General features: G+C 41.4%; 1 protein-coding gene across 2 annotated transcripts in view; it reads left to right on the top strand.

The window, feature by feature from the left end:
* Positions 1–25,263, top strand: part of LOC125881864 (guanine nucleotide exchange factor VAV3) — a 135,677-nt gene that overhangs the window by 12,012 nt on the left and 98,402 nt on the right. For both annotated transcript variants that reach the window (XM_049565263.1, XM_049565264.1), the window contains exon 2: positions 6,539–6,655. In XM_049565263.1, the coding sequence (XP_049421220.1) occupies positions 6,539–6,655 (117 nt within the window). The remainder of the gene's footprint in view (positions 1–6,538; positions 6,656–25,263) is intronic.

Raw genomic sequence — 25,263 nt, forward strand, 5'->3', positions numbered from 1 at the left:
TGCTGCAGCATAATCTAGCCTTAATTCCTTATTCTACACAATGAGGTTATTTGTAGGATTCATTGAAATGCAGAAATAGGTATGCAAACGCTGCTGGTTATATTTTGCTTGGATTGGAAGCAGTTTCACTTGGTACATTTAGAAAAAGGAGGGTTATAATTAGAGTGCAACCAATTTATTTATGTATTGAAAGTTAAAAAATAATGTGACAAGAAACTACTGGCTGATATTTGTTTCACAAACATCACATAAGTGTAACCGGTGGACTCTAGTGTCGTCTGTGTTGTGTTAAGGATATAACCTAATGGTTGATATTAGGCCTGTTAGAGTCAATAATTGGGGACACTTCAAAAAACAAAAACACAGTTGCAAAAGTCTTCCATGAACTCTACCCAACATTTATCTTGGGTAGAAACTGGAGGGTCAGTGCCGCATTTCTGCAACCATATGAGTTCAGTGCAGAGCGATGATGATGAGCCAGCCAGTAGACTACACACATGCGCTAACATGCACGTGCAGCTCAACGCATCCTCATACAACAGTTTGAGTAACCTGAGGGTTCAACATGTGGTGGTTGGGTCACTCTTGTTGGGAGTACACACCAGAATGGAGACTAGTGATGGGCAGATGAAGCTTCATGAAGCATTGAAGCTTTTCATCAAATTGGTTCACTCAAGGGCAAAGCTCATTTGCTCTACTAAGCCATCTACTGGACAAAAAAAGCTATTACACTTAGTGGTTTGTCTATATAGATCTGAACCACTTCCTGAACCAGTCACGTGGTACAGCCGGCCAGCGAGGCTTCAGACGTCGCCAGTGACGTCACTCGTCTCAAACAACACAAGCCTCGATACGCGCATCGCGGAAACAGTTCCTGGATTACTCGACACACGCTTCGAAGCCTCGGCACGGCGAGTCACATCACCAATGGAGACGGATATTCTCTTAAGCAGCACTTTACCATTCTCCACACGTCAGCAGCTTCACAACAACCACATTTCCTGGTTACAATTCCTTGTTATGGGTCACGTGTCTCTTAACTGACCAATGAGAAGCTAGAAGGACTCAGACTGAGGTAAATGTGTGTGAGAATTACATTATTTTTAATTAATTTTTAATAGAATTGATTATTTAAATGTTTTAAATGATGCTGCCACAAATATTTAACATAAATATGTAAATAATAATTGTGAACATAAATTTGTAAATAGTAAACTGCAAAAACACTGTAAATGCATTTTTAGCGAATTACTAAAACACATAAAATGACTTGTAAACCTTACGTTTGTATGATATCCTACAAATTAGTGCCCATTGAATGATGTTATGTATTCAAGATAAAGTTACACATTTAATGTAAAATTACCGAGGTTAGGTTTAGGCAAGTAAAGTTACTGTGGTTAGGTTTAGGAAAAGAAACACAGTGACAATGTGCCTTAAAGTGACTCAAAGTTCACTCCGAACACTGGTCTCCTGTGGAGTCCTGTGCTCCATCAACCACACCAACCTCGCCTCTTATGAGACCTCCTCTAGCTTAATTCTTTACTACTGTTTTTTTTTCATGCAAAAATAGTTTTATTTCAGCTTTATAGTTGGTTTGGGTAGTTTGGGGGGAGAATATTAAATCTCTTAAGGAGGGTTAGATGTGGAAAGATTGATACCACTCTGCTGTTTGTATGCTAAACATGGATCTGCAGCCAGTTAGCTTAGCTTAGCATAAAGACAGGAAACTGGGGTTAAAGACCAAGACCTAGCCTGGCTCAAGATATAACAAGTGAACATCTTGTCATTGGATTACAATACACAGAGGGAGCATAACTTGCCATTACTCCACTGTATCTTTACATAGCAAATAGCTGTTTGCTCTGAATATATCATGCAACTCCTCTAACTAAAGGTCCACTTACTAGCTTTCCCATTTCAACTGCATTCCATGGTCTTCCTAAGCAAATGTATATATTTTTTGGCTTTCATGCACAGTATTTAACAAGTTTTATTCCAGCTTTAAAGTTAGTTAGGGACAGTTTGGGGGCGAATATTAACTCGCTTAAGGACAGTTAGATGTGTGGAAAGATAAATACCACTCAGCTGTGTGTATGCTAAACATGGATGTGCAGCCAGTTAGCTTAGCTTAGCACAAGTACAGGAAACTGTGGGGAAGAACCAGCCTGGCTCAAGATATAACAAGTGAACATCCTGTACTTATGTGTTTGTTGAACCTGTAAAGTCAAGAAATAGAGACAGTTATAGGGAAAAATAGAGTAGCGATCTCAGTGAAGTGTCCCTTTCAGAGAGGGCCAGGCTACCTGCTTCTAGACTTTGTGCTAAGCTAAGCTAACTGGCTAGCTTCATATTTAGCGTACAGACAGAAGAGAGGTATCAGTCTCATCTATCTCTCGATTAGAAAGTGAATAAGTGCATTTCACAAAATGGCAAAATAAGCTAAATTAATTTTAATGGCTTATGCATGTAGAAAGACTTCAGCACACACAGGCAGATAGGTACAGATGTGCATACACACACCCACATGTTATGAGGCCATTCACTCTCTGAGCCCCCAGAGAGTCACTAATGCAGAAGAAGAGCTGCCAGTGGAACAGTTACTGGTTGCCTCATGCTGCTACACTCTTGTTAATACAGTTCCCCCTCTACTGTCTTCAGCTCAGTGTAGCAGAGACACAGTCTTTCATATGCGCTCTGTGAAGCTGCTTCCCTCAGATAATAATGCCGAGGTCCTTTGGGACTCTCCAGAGACTCCAGGCAGACAAGATGTGCTTGTCTGATAAAAGAAAGTGATGTGTACAAGTGTAAACATTCGATATTATTCACTCACTGCTCGCCGGCTGCTTTACACTGCCTCTTATCTGGAGCTCATTGGCTGGGGGCTTTTCTCTCTATTGTGAAGCCGTCTGTAAAGCCTAATTCAATTGGAGTGGAGAGGCATTTCATATTTGATGCATGGACATGCGCCGTACTGACAAATCTCATTTTGCTTTTTACCACGAGGGCGAAGGTGTGTTATGAATATCAGAATAAGTTTGCCTGTGTCTTGTCACGAGCCGTTTGTTTTCCAAGATGACACTGACTGAATTATTTAAGATTGTTAAGTCGAAGTCGGGCCTTTGAGTGCGGACTCCACATATTAGCAGTGTGGCATGGGGTTATGCTGTCTTTAAGAAACAGGAAATGCCTAATGAAATCCACTTCCTGTAAACCTGTTACCCAAGAAGAACATAAAGAAGAAGGGGATGATGCAGCTGCAGTCCTCCTGGGTTGCTCCCATGCACCTCAGACTCTCACCTTAATTAAGTTAGCAATAGTGACATTTTCTAAAGAGGATGAGGACAACAAGCCTATAGCTGCCATTTTACTGTAACTGTGATGCGTCAAGTCCATTTTCGAGCACTGTCCAAATCCGTCTTTGTATGTACAGCAGTCCAGTGTTTTCAGTGTGTGTTCATTTCAGATGCTGGGGCATTGTACTGGTGCAGCCATAACGCCTCACTGATCAAATGCAGTTAGTTTTGCACTGCATGCCTTTGTGTTGGCTGCGATATGTTGTCTTTGTACCCTGCATGCCAATATTGACACTGATATAGCTCCGCACCAGTCCCACCATGCCAGCGTCTCTTTGCATGAAGCCACATTACCCATGTGTAATGATCCGCCTGTGACAGGTGAGCGTTGACTTACTGCAAATATTTGCATGTTAGGATACCAGCTTCTACTCTTTCAAACACTGGACAGTTTCAGTGCAACATTAACATAGTAAAATTCAGATTTAAAGGTGGCGTCATCTGGTGAACAACCCCAGCACTGTGGTGGACAGCGATGTGGCAAAAACTGCCCAACCCCCCCAACTATCTCTTCTACCAGTGCTCTTTTTGTTCCATCCTGTATAAGCTACAGGAAGTCACAGCACATTGGCTAACTACCAAATGTTGACACCTTCCCCTTGACTCACCGCTGTCCACTCATCACAAACAGAATGAACCTTATTTAACTCTGCGGCTGCCCCCATCCCCCCCAGTTTTCCCAGTTTAGCTGGCGTCCTTGCTGTCGTCGGGCAGCATTCAGCGCTAACTGCTGCATAATTTGGATTAATCGTTTCTGGATGAAGCCCCATTAACATCATTAGCGAGATTTAGATTTAGGTTGCAGACGAGGCAGAAAACACACTCAGTGAATGACCTTGTTTATTAGAGGAGTTTCTTATTGATTGTTTGATTCTGTTTTCCTGGGTCAAGGTGCACGCTCAGCTGTAATTAAGCTCACAGTGTATAAAAAGGAGCTGAGGAAGAACTCCCTGACCTTTTGTACATCGTGTTGCTTTATGGTTAGTAACAACCTTGTTATCTTCTATGTAAATTAGTCCATGACTCAAATTGTGACATAAAAGTGTCAAAACAACGGGATGAATTAAGACATGTAATTGACTGCAACAGAATTCCCTGTATTTATTGTGAAAGTGTTTGGGTTTACAGTCTGGTCACATATATAGATAGCAGTGCAGAAATATCACATTCATATTTGAGGTGATTTAGGAACACTGTTGCAATTGTGTTTATTGTTTTGCATCAAATCACGGAGATAAATTCCTTGTATGTGCAAACCTGCCCGGCCAAAAACTGTTTCTCATTCTTTTTCTGATACATAGCTTGACCACTTAATGCTAACACCGACATGCTAATATGCTCACAATGACACTGGTGACATTCTTAGAACTGGGCAGGAGAAATGAGCGGTGAACAAATAAAGAGTAGAGTTACACCTACAGAGACAGATCGATGTATTGATTGAAAGGGCATCACAACATCATGTAGCCACGGGCGGATTATTAGACAGTGGGGCCCAGGGCACAGACAAGCAGAGGGCCCCACCACCTCTCCTACACAGGAGCAAGACACACAGATTTTATGGTTGTTTAGCCTCTTTTTGTTGTCCTTATGCATCTCTCTGTAGTTATCTCTGTCTCTTTGTAGTTATTTTGAGTTTCTTTGTAGTCATCGTTGTCTTTGTAGTTGTTTTGTGTCTTTATAGTCATTTTGAGTGTCTGTAGTTGTTTTGTGTCTCTTTGTAGTCCATTTGAGACTATTTGTAGTTGTTTTGTGTGTCTTTATAGTCATTTTGAGTGTCTTTGTAGTTTTTTGCATCCCTTTGTAGTCATTTAGAGTCTGTCTGTACTTGTTTTGTGTCTCTTTGTAGTTGTTTTGTGTCTCTTTGTGTCTCTGTAGTTTGTCTGTTTTTAGTCATGTTTAGTGTCTTTGTAGTTGTTTTGTGTCTCTGTAGTTTGTCTCTTTTTAGTCATGTTTAGTGTCTTTGGAGTTGTTTTGTGTCTCTTTGTGTCTCTTTGTAGAGATTATATCTCGCCTCAACCTGCAGAGTTTTTTTGTCTCTTTGTAATCATTTTGAGTGTCTTTGTAGTTGTTTTGTGTCTCTTTGTAGTCATTCTGAGTCTGTCTGTACTTGTTATGTGTCTCTTTGTAGTTGTTTTGTGTGTTGTGGTAGTCATTTTGAGTGTCTTTGTAGTTGTTTTGTATCTCTGCAGTAATTTAGAGTCCATCTGTAATTGTTTGTGTCTCTTTGTAGTCCCTTTAAGTCTCTTTGTACTTGTTTTGTGTCTCTTTGTAGTCATTTTGTGTCTCTTTGCTGTCATTGTAGATGTCTTTGGAGTTGTTTTTTTTCTCTTTGTAGTTGTTTTGTGTCTCTTTGTAGTCATTTTGTTAGTTGTTTTGTCTCTTATCGTAGTTTTTGTGACTCCCTGTGGGTCTCTGTGCAGCTGTTTTGCATCTCTTTGTGGTCATTTTGAGTTTCTTCCAGGTCGGTATCGCTTGAGTGACATTTTGCAGGTGAAGGCCAGGTGGGCCCCTGACACTTTGGGCCCCTGGGTCTGTGCCCAGTAGGCCCGTTCAGTAGTCCATCCATACATGTAGGTTTTGGAATCAAAAATACAACCACAATGAAAGAATATTGCAGTCATGGCTGCTTTTTTGTCTCAACTGTACTGATTTGCTTTTTGCCAAATTCAGTGTTAATTAGACCATTGTGAGCAGACTGAACATTTGTGGCCATCTGTAAACAGAGAGGTGAAAAATCAAAAGAACACAGTGGGAGTAAATTACAATGGTACTGCACTGTCAACCTGCAAATATGAGGCGAGATATAATCTTAGTGGTTACATCATACTGTACCAGTAGGAGCGAATAAGATCTCTGTCTTGAATTATCTCTTCCTAATTACGCATCACTCCACTGTCCTATTTCAACAGGAAATACATCATATTAATGAAACAAGAAGCTCTCATGGTGCCTATAAACACTGACTCATCTATCTTTCAGAGCTGTTGTCCTCCAGTGTGTCTAGCAGGTCCTCGGCTGCGCGCCCTGATTAGACAGCCAGAAAGCTACTGTAGCAGTCAGAACAGAAAAACAGCACTATCTGAAGCCGTACAGTGAAAAAATATACATCCAGCTCTTTGAACATGAAATATAACACATTACTCACTTACAGATGAACCCTTTCTGTCTTCCTACCACAGTTCCTGTGCCTGAAGAATATCAGGACTTTCCTGGCGGCGTGCAGCGAGGAATTTGGCATGAAGAAAAGCGAGATGTTCGAGGCCTTTGACCTCTTTGACGTCAGGGACTTTGGAAAGGTAAGGCACCGTTGCTCGGTGAAAACAGAATGAGGTGGAGGCTTGGCTCCTGGTAACGACAGCCGGCGTCCACCCTCACTGTGTTCACCAGCTGTCCCCAAAGACCGAATTGAATTAGTCAAATGTGCTTTAACGCCCACTCTTGTCTTTGTGTGGAAATCATGGAACTTAGTCAAAATTATTTATAAGTGGATTTTTAAATTATAATGAAGGTCTTGGTGCATCCAGTGCTTGTGGTTCTGTTTGCAAAGATTTATAAAAGCTGTAATCCAGTGTGCTTAATCTGTGTTTAGTTCATCCTCTCACTATAACTATTCCAGTGGCCTCTGGATCATGTCTCCAGTGCCGTTAGTAGATCACATTCCTGGTGCAATTCAACACAGTCTTAGGTCATATTGCAGCTTTCCTCATGCTCCCAAACTCCAAGCCAAAGCTGAAGTCAGCAACATGACCCAGCTCTTTAATCACTTCCTCTCATTATAGTGAATACGCCTCAGCGTGCAGACTTTATGAGGGGTTAAAAGTCTGGCCTCGGGTTCATTACTTTGATAGGACTCTGCTTGTAGTGCTGTGAAGCTGTCTGCAGCTCTTTGACAGCCCTGCTGCTGCCCTCGTGAAGTCCCCAGGAGATTTACTCAGAAATCAGAGAGAGAAAGAGAGGGGATGCTGACAGACCCTGGTGCACATGGTATTAGGCGTTTATGAGAGGACAGGGTCACGTACGCTACCTTAAAATGTGTGTGTATGTGTCAGTGGGAGAAACATTGGAAGACACAGAGACGTTATCGATTGACAAGCTGTCATCGTCCTTCATTTAATTGTGATAAAATATGCGAAGAAGTGGCATTCGGAGCAGCATGGGATGCTAAAAATACTCCAGTGACACCAGCAGTTATAATAACATCAGTTATTAATATTGCAATCAGCTAAGATGAAAAAAAATACGCAGCATGAATTTAATCAGCCCCACATTAATGCAAATTAATAGGATCATATCCATCATATGAGAAGTGAAACACAGACTTTAATAGCGGATTTCTAATAAAAAGGAACAGTACACTTCTGCTGGTTTCCAGTGGCTGGCATTTTTTAATGTGGCTATTATGAGACAACGAAACCAACAACATGAAACCACATCCCAGATTATGAAAAAAAAACCCTAACCATCAGTTAAAGGTGAGCAGACTTTTAGGTATTTTTTGATGAATGAAAAATTACCCCTATACATTCATCTGTTGGACTTCCCTTTTCACAGCAAAAAACTACCAGAGAAACGTTTACGAAAGGTAACTTGTGAAATGAAGGCATGTGAAATTGCCACAACTGAAAAGTGGCAAACTTTTGTAGAATATGAGTCAACACACCACCTTGTCCTCCCAAGATAAGCCATCTGTTCATTTGTATAAAACTTTCCAGTGTATCTGTGCATTGGCAAAATCACGTGTGTGTTCCCAGCAGAGACTGGCTTTTGATTATTTTGGTGTTTGTGTAACTTAAAATGTGAAAAACGAATTGTCTAATATCCAGTGAAAAACACTCATGTAATGAAGCCTTTGACTTACAAATGATGGTATAATTTCATCATTAACATATTATGTTAATACAGTCCGTCAGATGAACTCTTAATGATGTAATAAGTATAAAAAAAGCCATTTAGAGTGCGATGCATTGCAGATCTTATAAAAAACATTTCTTAGAATAAAGGGAGACTGAGAAAAGCTTTAGATATGGTCAACAGCACCTTTTATCCCTACTTGAACATGCATCTTTGCTGCTGTGCTGAGCTGAATTAAGTAGCCGAGAGAATTTAGTCATCTATTCATTAAGTCATCTATAATTAAAACATATTTGGACCGCTGGCAAGTTCCTTTCTTCAGCCTGGTAGGGAAATATTTTCAGAGAAAATCTACTGAAGGACCAACATTGGCTCAGTGAATTATTGTAGAGTATGCAAATACAAATCTTTATCCTTACTCCTGAATAACCCCCAAAAAAACCTACTGTTAGGAGCTTTGTAGATTTGCTCACTCTTGTGATTTTGCTTTCATGTGCTTTTCTATTCAAATGTCAGCCCCTGTATGCATTTTAAAGCAACACAGATGCAGGGCTTTACAGGCTAAAGCTGCTACTTGAAATGTAAACACAGGCTATAAAAACATAGTCAGGAAAACACCTTGTCGGATCAGTCTAAAGAACTTCTAAATCATTAAATTCAATTAACAAATATGTTTTTTGATACCACTGTCTGCAGACTAAATATGAAGCTACATCCAGCTGCCAGTTAGCTTAGCTTAGTGTAAAAACAACTACTTGAAGTTTTTACATGGGAATTTAATGCATGACTATATTTTTGCTGGTTTGTTTTTGTACAGGTAAAAACACTAAACATAGCAGGCTTTGTTAGTGCAGGGCCAAGCTAGCTGTTTCCCATTGTGCTGTTAACAGGCCGATAGCTGTAGCTTCCTGTTTATTATTATTCTCATATAATGAGAATATCTTACACATGACCATATTTTGGCTGGTTTGTTTTTGTACAGATTAATAATGTGTTAATTTGTGAGCTTTAGAGGTGCTGGTAGGCACTTTTGTTAGTGCAGGACCAAGCTAGCTGTTTCCCACTGTTGCCAGTTCACTAGACTAAGCTAACAGGCTGCTAGCTGTAGCTTCCTATTTAACAGACACATAATGAGAATATAACACATGACTGTATTTTGGCTGGGTTGTTTTTGTACAGATTAAACACACTAATAGGCTATAATGTGGTCATTAGTGAGCTTTAGTTTTTGTTAGCGCAGCGCCAGGCTGGCTGTCTCCCACTGTTGCCAGTTTAGGCTAAGCTAACAGGCTGCTAGCTGTAGCATCCTATTTAACGGCCATATAATTAGAATATCTAACACATGACAATATTTTGGCTGGTTTGTACAGATCAAACATACTAAATAAAATGTGTTCATTTGTGAGCTTTAGAGGTGCTGGTAGGTAGTTTTTGTTTAGGCAGAGCCAGGCTAGCTGTTTCCAGTTGCCAGTTTGCTAGGCTAAGCTAACAGGCTGCTAGCTGTAGCTTCCTATTTAACCAACTTAAGAATATCTAACACAAGAAAGCAAAATGTATTCCTACAAATGCTGATATTTTACATATTCTGTTACAGTTCTGTCCAACAAATCTGTTTTGAGAATAGATTACTAACTACTCTGATATTGATGGTACCCCAAACAGTGGTGCCAAGTTGGTACTGCACTTAAGTTCAATGTTGAGGTACTTGTACTTCAGTGTTTTCAATTTTTCACTATTTTATAGGCAACATTCCTACAGTTAGGAAGCAAATACTGTAGTTTTTGCAAATTGATAAAAAAAAAAAAGCTTTAGTTAGTCGCCATAGATTTACATTATTAATACAAAATAGAAATCAACTAATAAATTAAAATGTTTTAGTATACATTAAAAGGTCCAGTGTGTAGGATTTAGGGGAATATACTGACAGAATTGGAATATTCATAACTTTGTTTTCATCAGTTTGTAATCACATGAAACTAAGTCATTCAGTATGTTCACGTGAATTCAGAGAAAAATCGATTTATTGTGTTAGTCCAACTGAAACTGGACTTTTATAACACATGTAAATGTTAGTTTGACTGAAATTGTACTAAATGGAATTTCTCAAAGTCGGACTAACACCGAATAATGTGACTGGGAGTCAAATTGCTCCTGCATATGCAGTCAATCAGATCCAAACTGGCCGAGGTGTTTGGCGCATGCTCCATAGTGTTCGCCCCGGGCTTTGACCTGGAAGATGAAAGCATTAAATGTGTAACAGAAAGAGAAGCCGGTCAGGACTTGGTGAAATCTACATCCAGAGCCATGCATTGTTTGACGGTCGAAATGAACTGAGCTGAAAAGTTTGCCACTAGAACCGTAGCTAACTTGTTTGTCGATTGTATGGTCTGTGACGTAATAGGTCAACCGTTAAAAGGTCTACCAAGCTGAGAGGGGGCACATTGCCACCAATCATAGCAGAGTCGGACAGTCAATAAATGGAATCCCCTCCCGTGCTTGTATACTGGGACAAGGACAGTAGTCCAATTAAATAGCCTACTCGAGCTATAACTGTGCATGTAAACGTACTGATTGTGTTTTTGTTACCTTAGAACCTCAGGCACGCGTGCCACCATTAGCACGGCGTAGCTTAACTATTTGCCCACAAGCAACAAGTATGCAGTAGGTTTTTTTAAAAATGCTTAGTTGCAGGGTTTCGCAGACATTCATTTATTTGTGGCAGCCCGTCACTATAACAACATCTGCTGCCATGTATTGATTTTCTATTTTCAGAGCTGCACCGTTCATTAGGAGTGCTGCTGGAAAAAGCCTACCATTCAGTTATTCATTATACATGTACTCTGGTCACGGACGGAGTAGTTTAATGCCTGGCACAGTGAAAGTGAAACTTAACATTTGTTGCGCTCTGAAAAGTTTCCTTTCACTTACAAACAGCTGCTCCTCTGTTCCATCGATCTGATCTGATCTGATCTGATAGGGCCATTTGCTTTTTCGCATTTTTGCATCAGGAGGAGTTTCAGTCGGTTGCAATCTGCAGCCTCACTGCTACATGCCACTGAAACCTATACGTTAGACATTTAAGTTACCCAGCCGTATGTAAATAATTAAAATAAGCCCCATCTTTACGAGCTGCAACATTAAAGTGAGGAACACATTAATGCATCAGTGATTATAATCCATATATAATTATAATATTTTGAAATGGGCCATTTTAGATAATGAGTTCTTCTACTTTTGGTACTATACTTACTATACTTCTTCCTCCACTGGCCCCAAACTATAAATGCCAGATCCTTTATTGAGTTTTGACCATAACTTGACACTGAATGGCCTTTTGTCAATACTTGGTAACCGAGTGAGGTTAAAAAATCTCAGTTTCTCCATGAACAGTCTCCAAGCACAGCCTTGTTTCCACTTTTTGTGGTGTCCGATTTATTCCTCATTTCCCTCAGTGATTTCAGTTTGCTCGAGCACAACACTTTGATGACTCTCTTGAGTGAATCCCACATTGCCCAGAGTGAATTTAACATCTCTGAAATTAGACAGCAAGCCGGCCCCGTAATCCTCGCTTGGCTGGCTCTGCAGAGGCTAATGGAGTGAAGAGAGGAGAGGATGGGGGAAGCTGCCACTCACCTGCAGTTCCAGCTTCTTCTTCTTTTTTTTTTTTGTTTTAAAAATAGCTGCCGGACCTGCTACTGAATAAAACATCAACCATGTCTGTTTATTTTAAAATTTGTGTGGTGGTCTTAATAGAGTCTGTGTGAGGAAAAACATGCTGAAAGTCTCTTTTCGCTCTCTGGGCTTCAGCAGTTGTGTTGTGTAATCTTCAGGTATTTTCCTGCCTGCTGTTACACCGGACATGTTTTGAACTGAAGTCACATGAGACAGTCTTCACCATATGGCCCGAAAAGTCTCGACTCCTCCACCTTTAAGAGCTGGGAAGGAGTCCAGCGCTAAAGGACGAGTCCCCCATGAGATTCAGGCCTTGAAAACACGAGCAGACTCAAAAGGAGATTGTGTTTTTGAATTTGCGATAACACCGATACATCTGACAAAAACTTGTTGGTGTTCTTGGATTCAAACTGAGGCCGCACAACAGTAGGGAAACTGACAAATACAGCAGGTCTGTCTGTTGCCCTTTCCCCTCAGAGCAGGAACATCTGGTTTGCACATCTGTCTTGTAGACACATGGAGGGCTGTGGGCTCTGTAGGGAGAACAGAAACTTGGCTGCACAGGGCATGCACACACACTGATACACACCTGGCATAGAGAAAGAGACAGATGATGGTATGAAGTATTTAGACAAGATATTGGAGCTATGATATCCTCTCGCTGCTTCAAGTCTGTTTGTCTTGTAGTGGCATTTGATAGAGACAAAATAAAACTGGATTTAATTTTACTGTGCCCAACACAACAGAGTATATAGCTGACGTAACCCAGCTGATCTCGTGTAAAAATGTCATGTATCCCCAGTTGTGACATGATTGAAAATACACGCTGCCATCATCATTCCTCAGAGCGAGTGACTAACTGTCTCACTTCTATTTTATTGCTAAGTCCAGTCATCTCGTATCAGCTCTTTTCAAAAATAGAGTCAAAGTGCTGACAGATGCTTTCCATACTCACTGTCACATGATGGACAGTCGCTTAGCAGTTGGGAAAAAGTGAGCGTCATGGACTGACCCATTAAATAATGCAGCATACTTTAATTTTAGGAACACACATTGAAACCAGTAACAGCAGCACATTATCTTTGCTGTGCTGCTGTTATTCACTGTTTGTAAGATATGTTCACTGACCACAGGACTGCATGTTAAAGTGACTCACTGGAGTCTGATTCATCAAGCCACACATGTTTATCTTTAACAGTGTGACAGAATATTACCTAATGAATGCACAATGTAATTATTACAATAAAAAATCAGATAAGTGCCAGTAAAACAGCAATAGGAGCCTTTATGTGTTACAGAATTATTTATCTTTTTGGACGACTGGATCATTTTTCTACTGAACCATGTATGTATTAACTCAAATTTGAAATGACTAATACTGATTTCAAATGACTATTAGACTATATATGGTTTATGCATCATATATGTTACTATTTTAACGACTAAAAGAAATATTTTTGAAGTTTTGGGAAACATCCTTATTTCTTTTCTTGCCAAGAGTCACTGATTGCACTCATCCCTACAAAAAGTAATTTACTATAATTCATAATCATGAGTCAGTAGGCTGTGATCATGTGACCTATGCACTGCAGATAAGTCTTTTGCTATGTGATGGGAGCAAAGGACTAAATCAGGTGATGTGTTATAATGAGCAACAAAGTCTGCGTAATGTTACCTCTCTCAGAAACAGCTTACCGGCCCCGAACTGTAGTTGGGAACACGCTGGTTTGTTAACATCAATTTCAACGTGGCTCATTATTAGCTGGTAACTAGCTTCTAGCGGTGAGGCATTTAGGTACTATTCACCAAGACTGGCTTTATTGCAGTCACCACAAAACAATAACGTCTCATGACACTGGAGCAGCAGCCCTGAACTCATCTAGACACTGAATTGTACTGACTATCATCGCTCTTTGCCGCCTGCCGTCTTCATCATGACACCCCGAGAGAGCAGCTTCCCTCCATACACGACGAAGCACATGTGACACCCTCACAGGTTACCCACAAGGCCACCGACCTTAAAGGGAAAAAAGGCTGAGCAGGTAACAGTAAGGATGCGGTCGGGGTGTTGGTTGGATCAAACAAATGCAGGACTTTTACCCAGGAGACCGCTGCTAGTGTCCCGTATAAAATTAATTTGTGAGGGTTCACATGAACTGAGTACATAACTTTTCCTAAGATATAATACAGTCCATTGTTTATGGATACTTTGCAGTCTGAAGCTACTGCTAGCAGCCTGATAGCCTAAATTAGCATTAAGACTGTTAGCATAAAAATGAAAAAGGGGGAAACAGCTAATTTGGATCTGTCAAAATAACCAAACTTGCTCAGCACTCTAGTGTGTACTAATTAAGATACAGTAGCTTCTAGGAGTGTCATCTGGTTGCATGGCAATGTCACATTGACAACGACACTCAGCCCCAGACAATACCCCCTGAAAAACTACAAATTTTATTTATTCGTTTTTTCAAAGATTAAACAAACAAGATGAAAAATGTTAGTTAGCTTCAGAGATGCTGGTATATACAAGTTGGAGCTTCATTAGTGTTGAGGTTCTTATCTAACTCTCTGCAAGAGTGCAAGTAACTTATCAAACTATTCATTCAAAGATATTCCAATTGTTTTGGGAGATTGCACTCTTTCGGGCCATTTTTCTGTTGTAGGTTAGGAAAACAATGATTAAAGACCCTGCTTAAAATCTTAAAGACATGCAGTGGAGACACACAAAGCACATTTGGATGATTGATGAACACTGTGGGCTTCATGTGGGCTGATTCCTACATGCTAAAGTAACCTCAGATCATCTGCTGCATTCCATTCTGTAGACTATGCAAATTTCACTGCACCGCAACTTCCTTTAAACGGGCCTGGAGATGCCACACCTGCATGCATTTAGCCATATCATATGTAAATAATCTGGCAATAAGAGATTAATGCTACATGCTCTGGTTTTTGCAGCTGCGCTCTTTTTGTCCATCTGTAGTGAAATCACCACGCGTTCACCGCCGATATCATGAGCAGTTAATCAGACGCAGATGAAGCTTTAAATGTTCCTCACACCATTTGAGTCGTTTTTTGGAGTTGGTTTGTTACAGTAAAACCTCCACATGTACTGTACGCTGTAGGTCAAACTGAATCTGCGTGTTAACATTTTTGCAAGACTTTTACTGTGGTTAACAATTTGCATTTTTATTCACATCAATGTGGGGAGTGCTGACAACACAATTACATATTATTAAGAGAAGTTTCCCACAGCGCAGGACATGTTTAAAGCCTCACGCATTACTCTCTATGGACCTCTGCACACAAAGACAATGTCAACTCAGCACTGGTGGGCTCCTCTCCATTACCATCGTCCACCGCTGGCTCTCCAGCATTTTTAGACTGATGAAGATGCTGACTATTTTGGTGGGGGGGTGGAAAATGACAGCCAGAGGGGGGAGGGGAGAGCAAAGATGGAAAGGAAGAGGGAGACAGACAGAGAGGTTTTATTGATTAGTGTCTTCCTCCTCAGTTGACTGTGATAAATTTAACCACGGAAACCCACTAAAGGCTGATGCAGCCCCCCATCTTCTCTCCCTCGCTATCTCTTTCCTTTGTCCTTCAGCCGTGCTCTCTCCAGCAGATCTGTGTGGTCTGATATCATATGTCTGCTACGTGCTAATGGATACTTGGGGTGTATCTTTACTGCGTGGCTAAGCTGGTCCACAATTGCTATGGAGACTGGATTTTGATAGCTGCCATTAGGACATCAGTGTAGCGGATGGTCAATACATCGGGATGATATTGGTCTATTTCTTTTACAAATCAAGCTCTAGTCTGTGGAGTCTCCTCTCAGATCTGTGCTGTCCTCAAGTAGATTACCAGAGGAGTCTTTCAAGTGTGGCGTAGGAGGTTTTACTTTACAGCTTCGTAGGTGTCAGTCGGTTAAACCTGCAATTAAACCGTCAGCCTTAAGTATCTGTGAACCCACCTGCTGTAGATTCATGAGTCTGACTTGTAGTACAGTGTCTAACGTTCTCATCAGGGTCTAAATGCTGTTGCAGTTCTATCTTGAGAACAAAAGATACAAATGCACAGGAAGTCCGCGGTGTTTTGGGCACACAAATGTGGCCTTCAGAAACCCATATTGGTGGAGACCTCTGCAGCTGTGCATGGCAGGTTGGTTTGTTCGGCTGATGACATTTAGCCAGACAGTCAGTGACTGTCCAGTGCCCTGTTGCAGGGCTCGACAGTGCGAGCGTTTCACTCGCATTAAAAATAGATGTGTGTGAACTGTAAAAAATATTTAGGGGCACATGTGCGCATAAAAAAAATCAGCCGAAGCAGCCTATATTTTTGTCAATAAAAAAATATGATAATCTAACCGCAACTGTTGGAGGAACTCCAGCTGCCTTCCCTCTTTCCTCTTTCCTCTTCCCCGTGTGACACTGTTATGGGCGGTTTTCCAAGCCACTGTCGGCACAATGAATATCATGCGTGACGCCAAGGGTAGCGGTGTTGCTTTGTCAGGCGTTGCTGCACTCTCCATAGACAAACAATGGGACAGCCAGCGCAAAGCGGTTTTACAGCTGATCATGTGTAGAGGCCTTTAGGGACCGTTCGCCACGGTACCGCTGCTGGGCAGGGTGGAAATAAAGCCCTTTTCACACAGAGCGTGCAAAGTGCAGACCTCCGCCGACGAACCCATTCATTGTGTGTGTGCTACCGCGGCGCAAGAGCGCATCGCTCTGCCGCCGAGCTGAGTGGCGCGCACCGCCAGCCTGCGCTGGTATTGATTGAATTTTTTTTTTATTTCACCGCAACGCGCTGTGACGACACCTCGGCGCCGCGCGTCCAATAGCAGAGTAGAGCCTGAAGTAGACCCGGAAGCAGTCACCATGGAGCTGTAGCTCCTGAACGAGCCTGCACTCCCCCAAATCCTGTCCTCTGCGCCCTACCCCGTGGTGGGCGCCGCGAAAGCTCTGTGTGAAAGAGGCTTAAGTTCTGCAGAGTTTCAGAGGACCTGGAAAATGTTTTAGGATAGTAATAACATTATATAAGATAATCATATTGCAAAGATAATATATATAAGATAATAAAATTAAAGACAAAATTAAATTGCAATACTTTCTCAAAACTTGATGATTTTACCTTTCTGTACATTTTGTATACAAATTCATTAAATAATTTTGCTTGTAAATGTCTATTTACATCACGTTTATTACGGAAAACACATTATTTGATCAGTTTACATTGTGCCCCTAAAGTTCTTTGTGCGCTCCTTACTTTTTCAACTTAGGAGCACATGTGCTCCTTGGGAAAAAAGTTAGTGTCAAGCCCTGTGTTGAATAAACAGATAAAATCAAACAGATGCAAAAACTATTTGTTTGATTTTATTGGCAGACGGCCGTGCAAAAGACGTTTCTCTGACAGATTTTATGTTTATTATCATTATTCTTTGTGGGGTTTAACACCTGAGTTTTTGTGGGATGGAAATATCGCTATATATGAAACACAGACAGGACCTTAAAGCATTGGATTTTTTTTTTTTTATTACATGTCAAGATGCACAAAAACTTCTCACATCATGCAAGAAAGAGGTTGATTTGACATTGTTTCCAAAAGACTGAACAGGGGGCAATTCAGACTGAATAAAAATTAATGTTTAGCTGAGGAAATTTTGTTATTTTAAGATTTTTTTAACAATGTAACTTAACTTTTTGGTCAAAGACAAACTTCAGACACAAGATTGTTCAAAGCCGAGTATTTTATACCTTAAAACATGTAACATGAAAGTGAAAAAGAGCAATGTGTCAGCGTCAAGAGAGCATAATGATTTGATATAACTGAGCAAGTCACAGTTATATTACTGTCGTACTTACAGAAAGCTCAAAAATAGAAAAAATATACATAGAAATCAGAAGATGAGAGTAAACACCTTGCTTTCCACATGAAATCTTTTATCTCAATCAGGTCAGTACACAAATCTGTAAAAACAAGCACATTTTCTTCAATATTTTTTCTTAATATTATTTTTTTTGTGTCTTGCATACATGATGAGTGATAGTTATGATGAGTGAAACAAAAGAACAGCCCTAAACTAACCTGCCGATGGCACAGTGAATGAAATATGTTGGGTGATGAGAGAGTTGAGGTTGATCTTGATATTTGAAAAATGACTCTTTAAACCTGAGATTGGTTCATATTTTGAGAAAACATGATTCATATAAGCTTGAATTAATTCAGGTTGTGTGCAGGGCTCTTTCTGTCCAGACTGATAAAAATATTTTGAGCAACCTGTCTCATCATTTTCTATAATACAACGTGCTGGAGTGGAGCATCCAGCAGGGACACACTCTCTGGAAAAATATCTGATGGCAGTGGTACTGGTCTTGTGAGTCTTGTATTTCTCTAACAGATCATCCAGTTCCTGCAAATACACACCGATGGCAGCTTCAATTGCACTAACATGGTCTGAGGTAGTGTTCTCATAGTCTGATGCATTTGTGCCAGTCAGAATATTCAGTCGAGCCTCATGGATCAACATCTGGAGATGAAAGGAGGCTCCATTTACCCAGATTTTGAACCCACGGATGCTCATCTGTCCATCATGCAGCAGGGAGTTTCTGAGGATGGTGAGATGGTTGCTCAGCTGCTCTTCTAGTCTCCGAAGCTCCCTCTGTAATCGTTGGTTATTGTTCAGGAATATGCGATGGCACCTAAGATACTCTGACATCGTGTCCCGCACACCTGAGGCTTTCTCCACACCAAACACACGTTGGAACATGCTGTATGAGTTGTCATTTGTTTGGGTGGTGCTCTTAATGCAGAGCTCCATGATCATGGAAATCACCAATGCTCCAAGTCCAACAGCATTTGGGACTGAATTCAGTCAGCCTGCTGACATAGCCCAGCAGCGTGCTGACCAGCTTGTTAGAGTAACTCTGCAGCACAGCGTTAGAGTCAAGGCCAGAGTATTTCAGCAGAGACTCATCTATGCCTACATCTGGTAAGAGGCATGGCTGCTCCAACGTACCTTTATAAAGTACAAGAGAATACCTGTCATAGTCGTGCTGTGAGTATTCAGCGCCCATGTTCTCCTACCTGATCTGTGAGGCTCACACAAATGAACCACGACCAACAGACTGAACACCAGTTGATCCCAGTGAGAATGCATGAGATAAAACCCAGTCAGCCCCCCTCACATATAACCAGGATGACAAGACCAGCAACCAATCAGGCCTCTGGAAGGTTAGGCGTATTTGTTGGCTTTTCCCTCAAGGCCCAGCGTATCCAAGGTCCAGAAAAACAAAATGAACCCCATTTATTTACATGTGTAGTTTACCATTCAAAAGCAAACCACATACAATTATTGTAGATTGTTCCTTCTTGTATTTTAAGCATTTCATATGCTTAAAGAAAGAAAACTTTTTCAGAATCCACCTCAGAAACAGGCCACAACATCAGACATAAACATGATATTGGCTATCCCGCCTCAACATTTTTAATGCATTGGTTCCCAACTGGTTGTTTGCGGTCCAAAAGTGGGTCATGGGTCCTTTCTGAATTGACCACAATTGACTCGCAAACATGTCAAGTTTGAAAAATAGAAACACACTGTATTTTTCAGTACATTAAATATCCAGGAGATAGCTTTTATTTTGAAGTGCCATTTCCTGCTGTAGAGTGAGTGACTAACGGACAGCTACTTGACAGAGACAGCAAACTAGCTCGACGACATGGCCAAACACAAGTATGATCCCAAATGTATTAAACCATGTGGACCGTGAACTAATGGCCTGCGGCTCAACCAGTTGGGAACCACTGTTTTAATGTTTACATGATGTGGGGAATAGTCTGTCAGAAATTTAAACCTTTGACTTGTATTTCTGTCTTAATAAGAAAAATGTTTCTGTTGAGAAATTATATAAAGTAAGAGGTGGTTGTGTGAGGGATGAACCTTCATCATCTCCACCTGGATGGGAGGGAATCATGTGTTTGGTTTTGTGTGTGCATGTGCGTTTAAACTATATTGTGTTCAATGTATAGAGTAGACCAAAAATAGGGACGGTACAGAATGGCTCCATTGGTACCATCCACAACTTTTTGCAGTGGAAATGGAAATGACATGTACCATGTCATCAGTTGCAAAAGTGATTGTTTCAGATCAGTAAACAGAGGTGTCGTCTGCATACGTGTATCTTGACTGACGAATTCGCAGTATGAATGTGCAGAGTTCAGATTTTGTAGCATTAACAGACTCATATCTCTGGGTGTGGGGAGAGTCTGTAATCCACCTTGACTTTCATTATTTTGGTCTGAGAGAAGAAAGTTATGTTATTAAAGGAGTTAAAAAATACATTATACTATTTCATCACACCTCAGGCGTCACTGTAGAAAAATCTGGATCGTCTGTTTTCTGTAGAAACATTCGCTCTAAAATCACAGTGCATTTACCTCGAGTTCCAGTGTTGGGGCTGTGTCTGAAAAAACGTTCACGCTTCACATACTTTCACTTACAATGCATTTGGAGTTATTGTGTGTCCAAAGCAATTTGATGGAACTTGCTCTAAAGCTGTTGTGCTGAAAGCTCTGTGTATAATCCACAGACTCCCAGTGACTGGCTGCATGACATCAGCTTCCACTGGAATCATACTTTTCAAATCAACTGGCTTTCCTCAAGCGTGAATGCACGCACACATGTGCAAAAACGCACACACCCAACCCGTGCTGGCTGTACTGCAGATTGCTCGGTCAGAGAGCTCTGTGCCTCCCTGCTTTCCAGCAGCAGCTGAGATGGATTGTGTCTTTGATTGTTTCAGAGTGTCACAGAGAAACTTCTTTGATGATGGCAGACATCTGTTTGATCCCTGTGTGAGCCTGCAGGATGTCTTAGCCATGGCAACCATCACCTGGGTTGCCACAGATGTAGGGGTATTTCATGGGGAGAGATATAACAGCTCATTTCTGACCAAAATAGTGACATAGGTGGAGAGAATTTGTTGTTTTGGATGCGTGTGTTGCTTTAACAGGCCCCTACACTATTTTACATTGTTCTATATCAGGTAGTTGTTGTTTTTTTTTAACTCAAATACAAAGATGAACAAAGAGGATGTCCAGCAACATCAGAGCTTGAGGGAATACTTCACCCCCAGATGACCATTTTATATCAATTACTCAATAACTCACCCTGTGTATGTTGAGTTCAGGAAGAAAACTTTTTCTTGCATGCCTCTGCAATTAAAACACAACAACATAAAAACAAAATCTGGGAAATTCTTCGTAATTTGAGATTACAGCAAAACTGTATCAAAACATCTGTTCACAACTTATGCCATCTAATCCAAATCTAATTTATCCAGTCGTACGCTCAGTACTTTACAAACACATGCATTAAATGTTACCATTTAAAACATAAAGCATAAACAGTCTCAGACATGGATAAGTAGTGCGCTGACTGCGGCCACTTGAGACACTTCTTGTATTTCCAGCAGACGCGGCGCAGCATATTTCAGAAGCTAAAAAAATGCACACTTTGGCTATTTCTGACAGTCACAGCGTGTTGCACAGAGCAGATTAAGTTTTCCTGCTGCGAAGGCACTGTATGTGAAACATATACAATGTAAATATGAAGGTGAATGTATTTTTAATGACTTTAACACAGTCACAAATCTTCCACAATTACAAATGATCACAAATCATCCAAGTCATGGGCTGAAATGTGGCCTGCAACATAGTAGGTAAGGTTGTTTTCATCCGAGCTGATAAAACTTTACAGCCCCTACTATTTGGTCAAGAGGGGAGAGGAGTCAGCAGTCAGTGATGGTATAGTCTCACTCACCAGACCTTTCTCAAGAAAAGAAAGGTCTGGCTGGGCCGACTCTCACTTTAAGGTTGGAGAAAAAAAGCCCCGGCTTTTTTTATTTCTTTCAACCAATCACAGTCGTTCTTGGCGGTGCCACAGCAACGGTGTGCTTGCAAAAATATTGCCGTGGGGAAACAGGTTTTGGTGTAACACCGTCACAAATATATCGCCTACAGGACGCGAACCATGGCAGAAAAATGGCTACATCCCCGCAAGATCAAACACTGCAAAAGTTAGTAAAGGACGTTTGTCGACTATGACAACCGGAGGTGGTAGGGCGGGACTTCAGCGGGTGGCTCGTTCCGCCCAATGAGAGGCTGATCTATGCAGCGAACTTCCGCCCACTCAGACTAGTGATGGTATAAAACAGTCAATATATTTTCAACATTTGTGAATCACTGCAATCACAAGAAGTCCTTGAGCATCCAGTTGTAAATGGGCACAGAAAATATTAGGCTGATAGGCTCAGTAGTTTGTGAGATTAGCTTCAGACAGAGATAACAAAGTTTTCTTCCCAATTCAGTGTTAAGATCAGATCAGATCAGATAAGATAAGATAAGATAAGATAAGATAAGATATAGCATGCAGGGAAGGTCAAGATCAGTGTAAGGGTGAGTGAAGTGTTAGCATGTCTGTTTTGACCACCTTTAAGAGCGACAAAGAATTTAATCAGATTTGGTTTCATGATACTATACACTGATACATCACTGAGGCATTTTATCTCTGTTTTTCTGCCAACAAAACAAGTTCATTAATGAGGCTGAGACATGCACACACCAACTTCGTTCCGGTAAAGGCTCAGATTGTGGTCTAACTGCCCGTGGACTTGTTCTCAGCCCGCCTCGTCCACATGGATGTTTTCTCTGTTGCACCCTGAAAGCACCCTTCTTTGTGATGTCAGATAGAGGACTGTGAGACTGGGGAAACAGATTAAGACAAGAACTAGAGCATTTGGCAACAACACCTCCCTACTGTAACTGGGTTTCTGGGAAATTAGCTGAAACAGGAGAAACACTGGCACCAGTATGGCTGCAGTGTGACCAAGGCTACAAGTCATTTCCCCTTTTTTTTTTACGCATTCTACAAAAAGGTGTAGCGATTCCTCTGACAGGGACTCTCTGACATTTAAAATACCACACGGACCTTTTAAACGCGAACGTGGGATTAAGATGTTTGCATACGAGAGTGTCTGTGAGTGGCTACGTGCTAGTGTGTGCATGTGTGTGTGTGAGCTAGCAGCGACTCCCTCGAGGACTGACTCATCTCAAGTCTCAGTAAGCAGCAGGAAACAGGAAGAGGAAACGGTCACCACAGAGCCCCTCTGGAGTTGCGTCTCTCTGTTTGAGTGTGTGGATGTCTCTTGAATTTAGCTTCAGGTATAATGGTGCATGTACAGCGGTGTAATCAGTATCTGTGTGTGTGTGTAGATACAATACACTGGCAGATGCTGTCAAAATCAAAACTACCTCCCCTGGTGTGTATTTCTGGGGCTAAGTGCAGGCACGTGTGTGTGACCAAGACAATTGTTTCATCTTACTATCATTTTTATTTTATAGTGCTCCTAACTTTCCTTAGATTGTCTCCATGTTGTCCTGTCAGAGGCGTGATCAAGTACCCCTCTCTTCCTGTGACCGGGCTCCAGCCCCTAGCAGTGGAAGTGTGTGTGCGGATTTGACGGGTAGTGTGTAACACGGGTGGGGGGGAAGAGGCCAAAGGGTGATCCAGTTGGAAACTGGCTGGGGAAAATTTATCCTCACCTATTTTGTAGTCTACTGTGTGTGTGTGAGGAAGAGACAGAGAGTGTTATACATCCTTGCCCCATACCAGTTCAAAGGAAGCCTCCCATTGAGTGTGTAACACATAAACACTGCAGGTAGTCTGACAGTGAAAAGACTCAAAAGGAAAAATGTTCCTGTTTTAAAAATGTAAAGAGGTTTTAAGTCTTTTCACTGCAGCACAAATATTTGTCTCAATGAAAACTCTGATTTCAGATGCAAAACATGTCGATGCTGCTGGTAGCAAATAGTGCAAGGTGAACAGTAATTCAGCTCGCGGCGAGCTTAGTGTGAGAACTTTGCATCTTAGTGTGCTGCAGGGTATTGAGGTTACCTGGCCGCGCAGACGTGCCAGGTATTTATAGGCCACTGCTGAGTCTGGGCCAGTCAGAGAGCACGTGAAGCTAAGCCACCGTGGTCAGGATCAAAGACTACAAAGACTCAAGTGCAGGTCTACAAACCAGCCCTCCTCCCCTCGCTGCCCTACTTTCTGACAGCTTTTTTCCCCAGCTTCAGTACTGAGCCACCCGGAACTACAGACCTACATCTCTCTGTGACTGAATCACACAGAATAGGGTCGGACTGATGTATTGGTTGGCGAGACTGACACTGGCCTTTTGTCGGAGCTGTGATCTGGTCTTGTCAGTGTTGTTGATCTGGTTTGACAGATGTGATGCTGTTTGAGTCGGAGAAAAGAAAACACGCCAATCAAATAATGTATCATTTATTACATCTACAATATTTATCTGTGGGATGACCTAAAACTGAACTCTTTCAAATGAAACAACAGATTGAATTCCACTGAAATATGTGCCAATATAGTGAAGGTTTATTGTCACGTTTACTTGGAGAAGTATTGCACTTGATGTCATCGCAGAGCTTTATTGTATTCTGTGGTCTAAATATCATATAAGGCTTTTGCTTCCTGACAACAGAGGACAACATGGGGCCTCAGAATATCAGCTAAATATTTGTTTCCAGCACTTTCAATCACAGCCCTGATCAGAGTCCTGCATGGGTCCATTTTTGAAAACCTGCACCGACCATACCCGTAAAGCTCAGTACCAGAACCAACCTATTACCCATCATTATGTCTAAGTCAAAGCCAAACCCGCCTGCACCCATTGATAAAAGTATAGCGACCTGACCTGCACCCGTGATTAAACATACATAGTCACATTATTCTTGAATTACAAATCCAGCAGAGGAAAAGTCTCCTTCACTGCCAGGTTAGGAAACATTTCACGCTCTTTCCACCACCATAAAACCCTCCTCCTTGATCCTACTTGATGTAGACTGCCATCTCATCCTTGGGCTGCAAAGTTTTACCGCTGGAGTCCTTCACATCGGTGACAAATGTAACGACGGGGTCAAAGGTTCGACTTGTGTCATTGAGTGTGTTTACAAGGTCTTTAGTATCCTGGTTTTGATTGGGTTTTTTAAGTATCCCGTTTTTGTGTTTGTGCATGTAAACACCGTATCCTGAATTCAGAAACCGGGTTATGCCCTTTTCCCGGTTTCAAGAAACCCGGTTTTGTCACCTGGAGTACTCCGATAGAAGCCGGGATACTGGAGCATGTATACGCCTTATCCTGGTCTCTGACGGCTGCCTGCCGTGTGCGCAGGCGCCAGAGTGACGTACCAGATATACAAGCAACATGGCGGCCTTGTACTGCGTGGTGGCAGTGACAGCTGAATACCTATCAAAGGTGATGTATTCAATATTTGTTGTTGCTCTCTCCTCCCATTGCTGAAGATC

The sequence above is a fragment of the Epinephelus fuscoguttatus genome, linkage group LG21 (assembly GCF_011397635.1).
Source record: "Epinephelus fuscoguttatus linkage group LG21, E.fuscoguttatus.final_Chr_v1".
Classification (NCBI taxonomy): Eukaryota; Metazoa; Chordata; class Actinopteri; order Perciformes; family Serranidae; genus Epinephelus; species Epinephelus fuscoguttatus.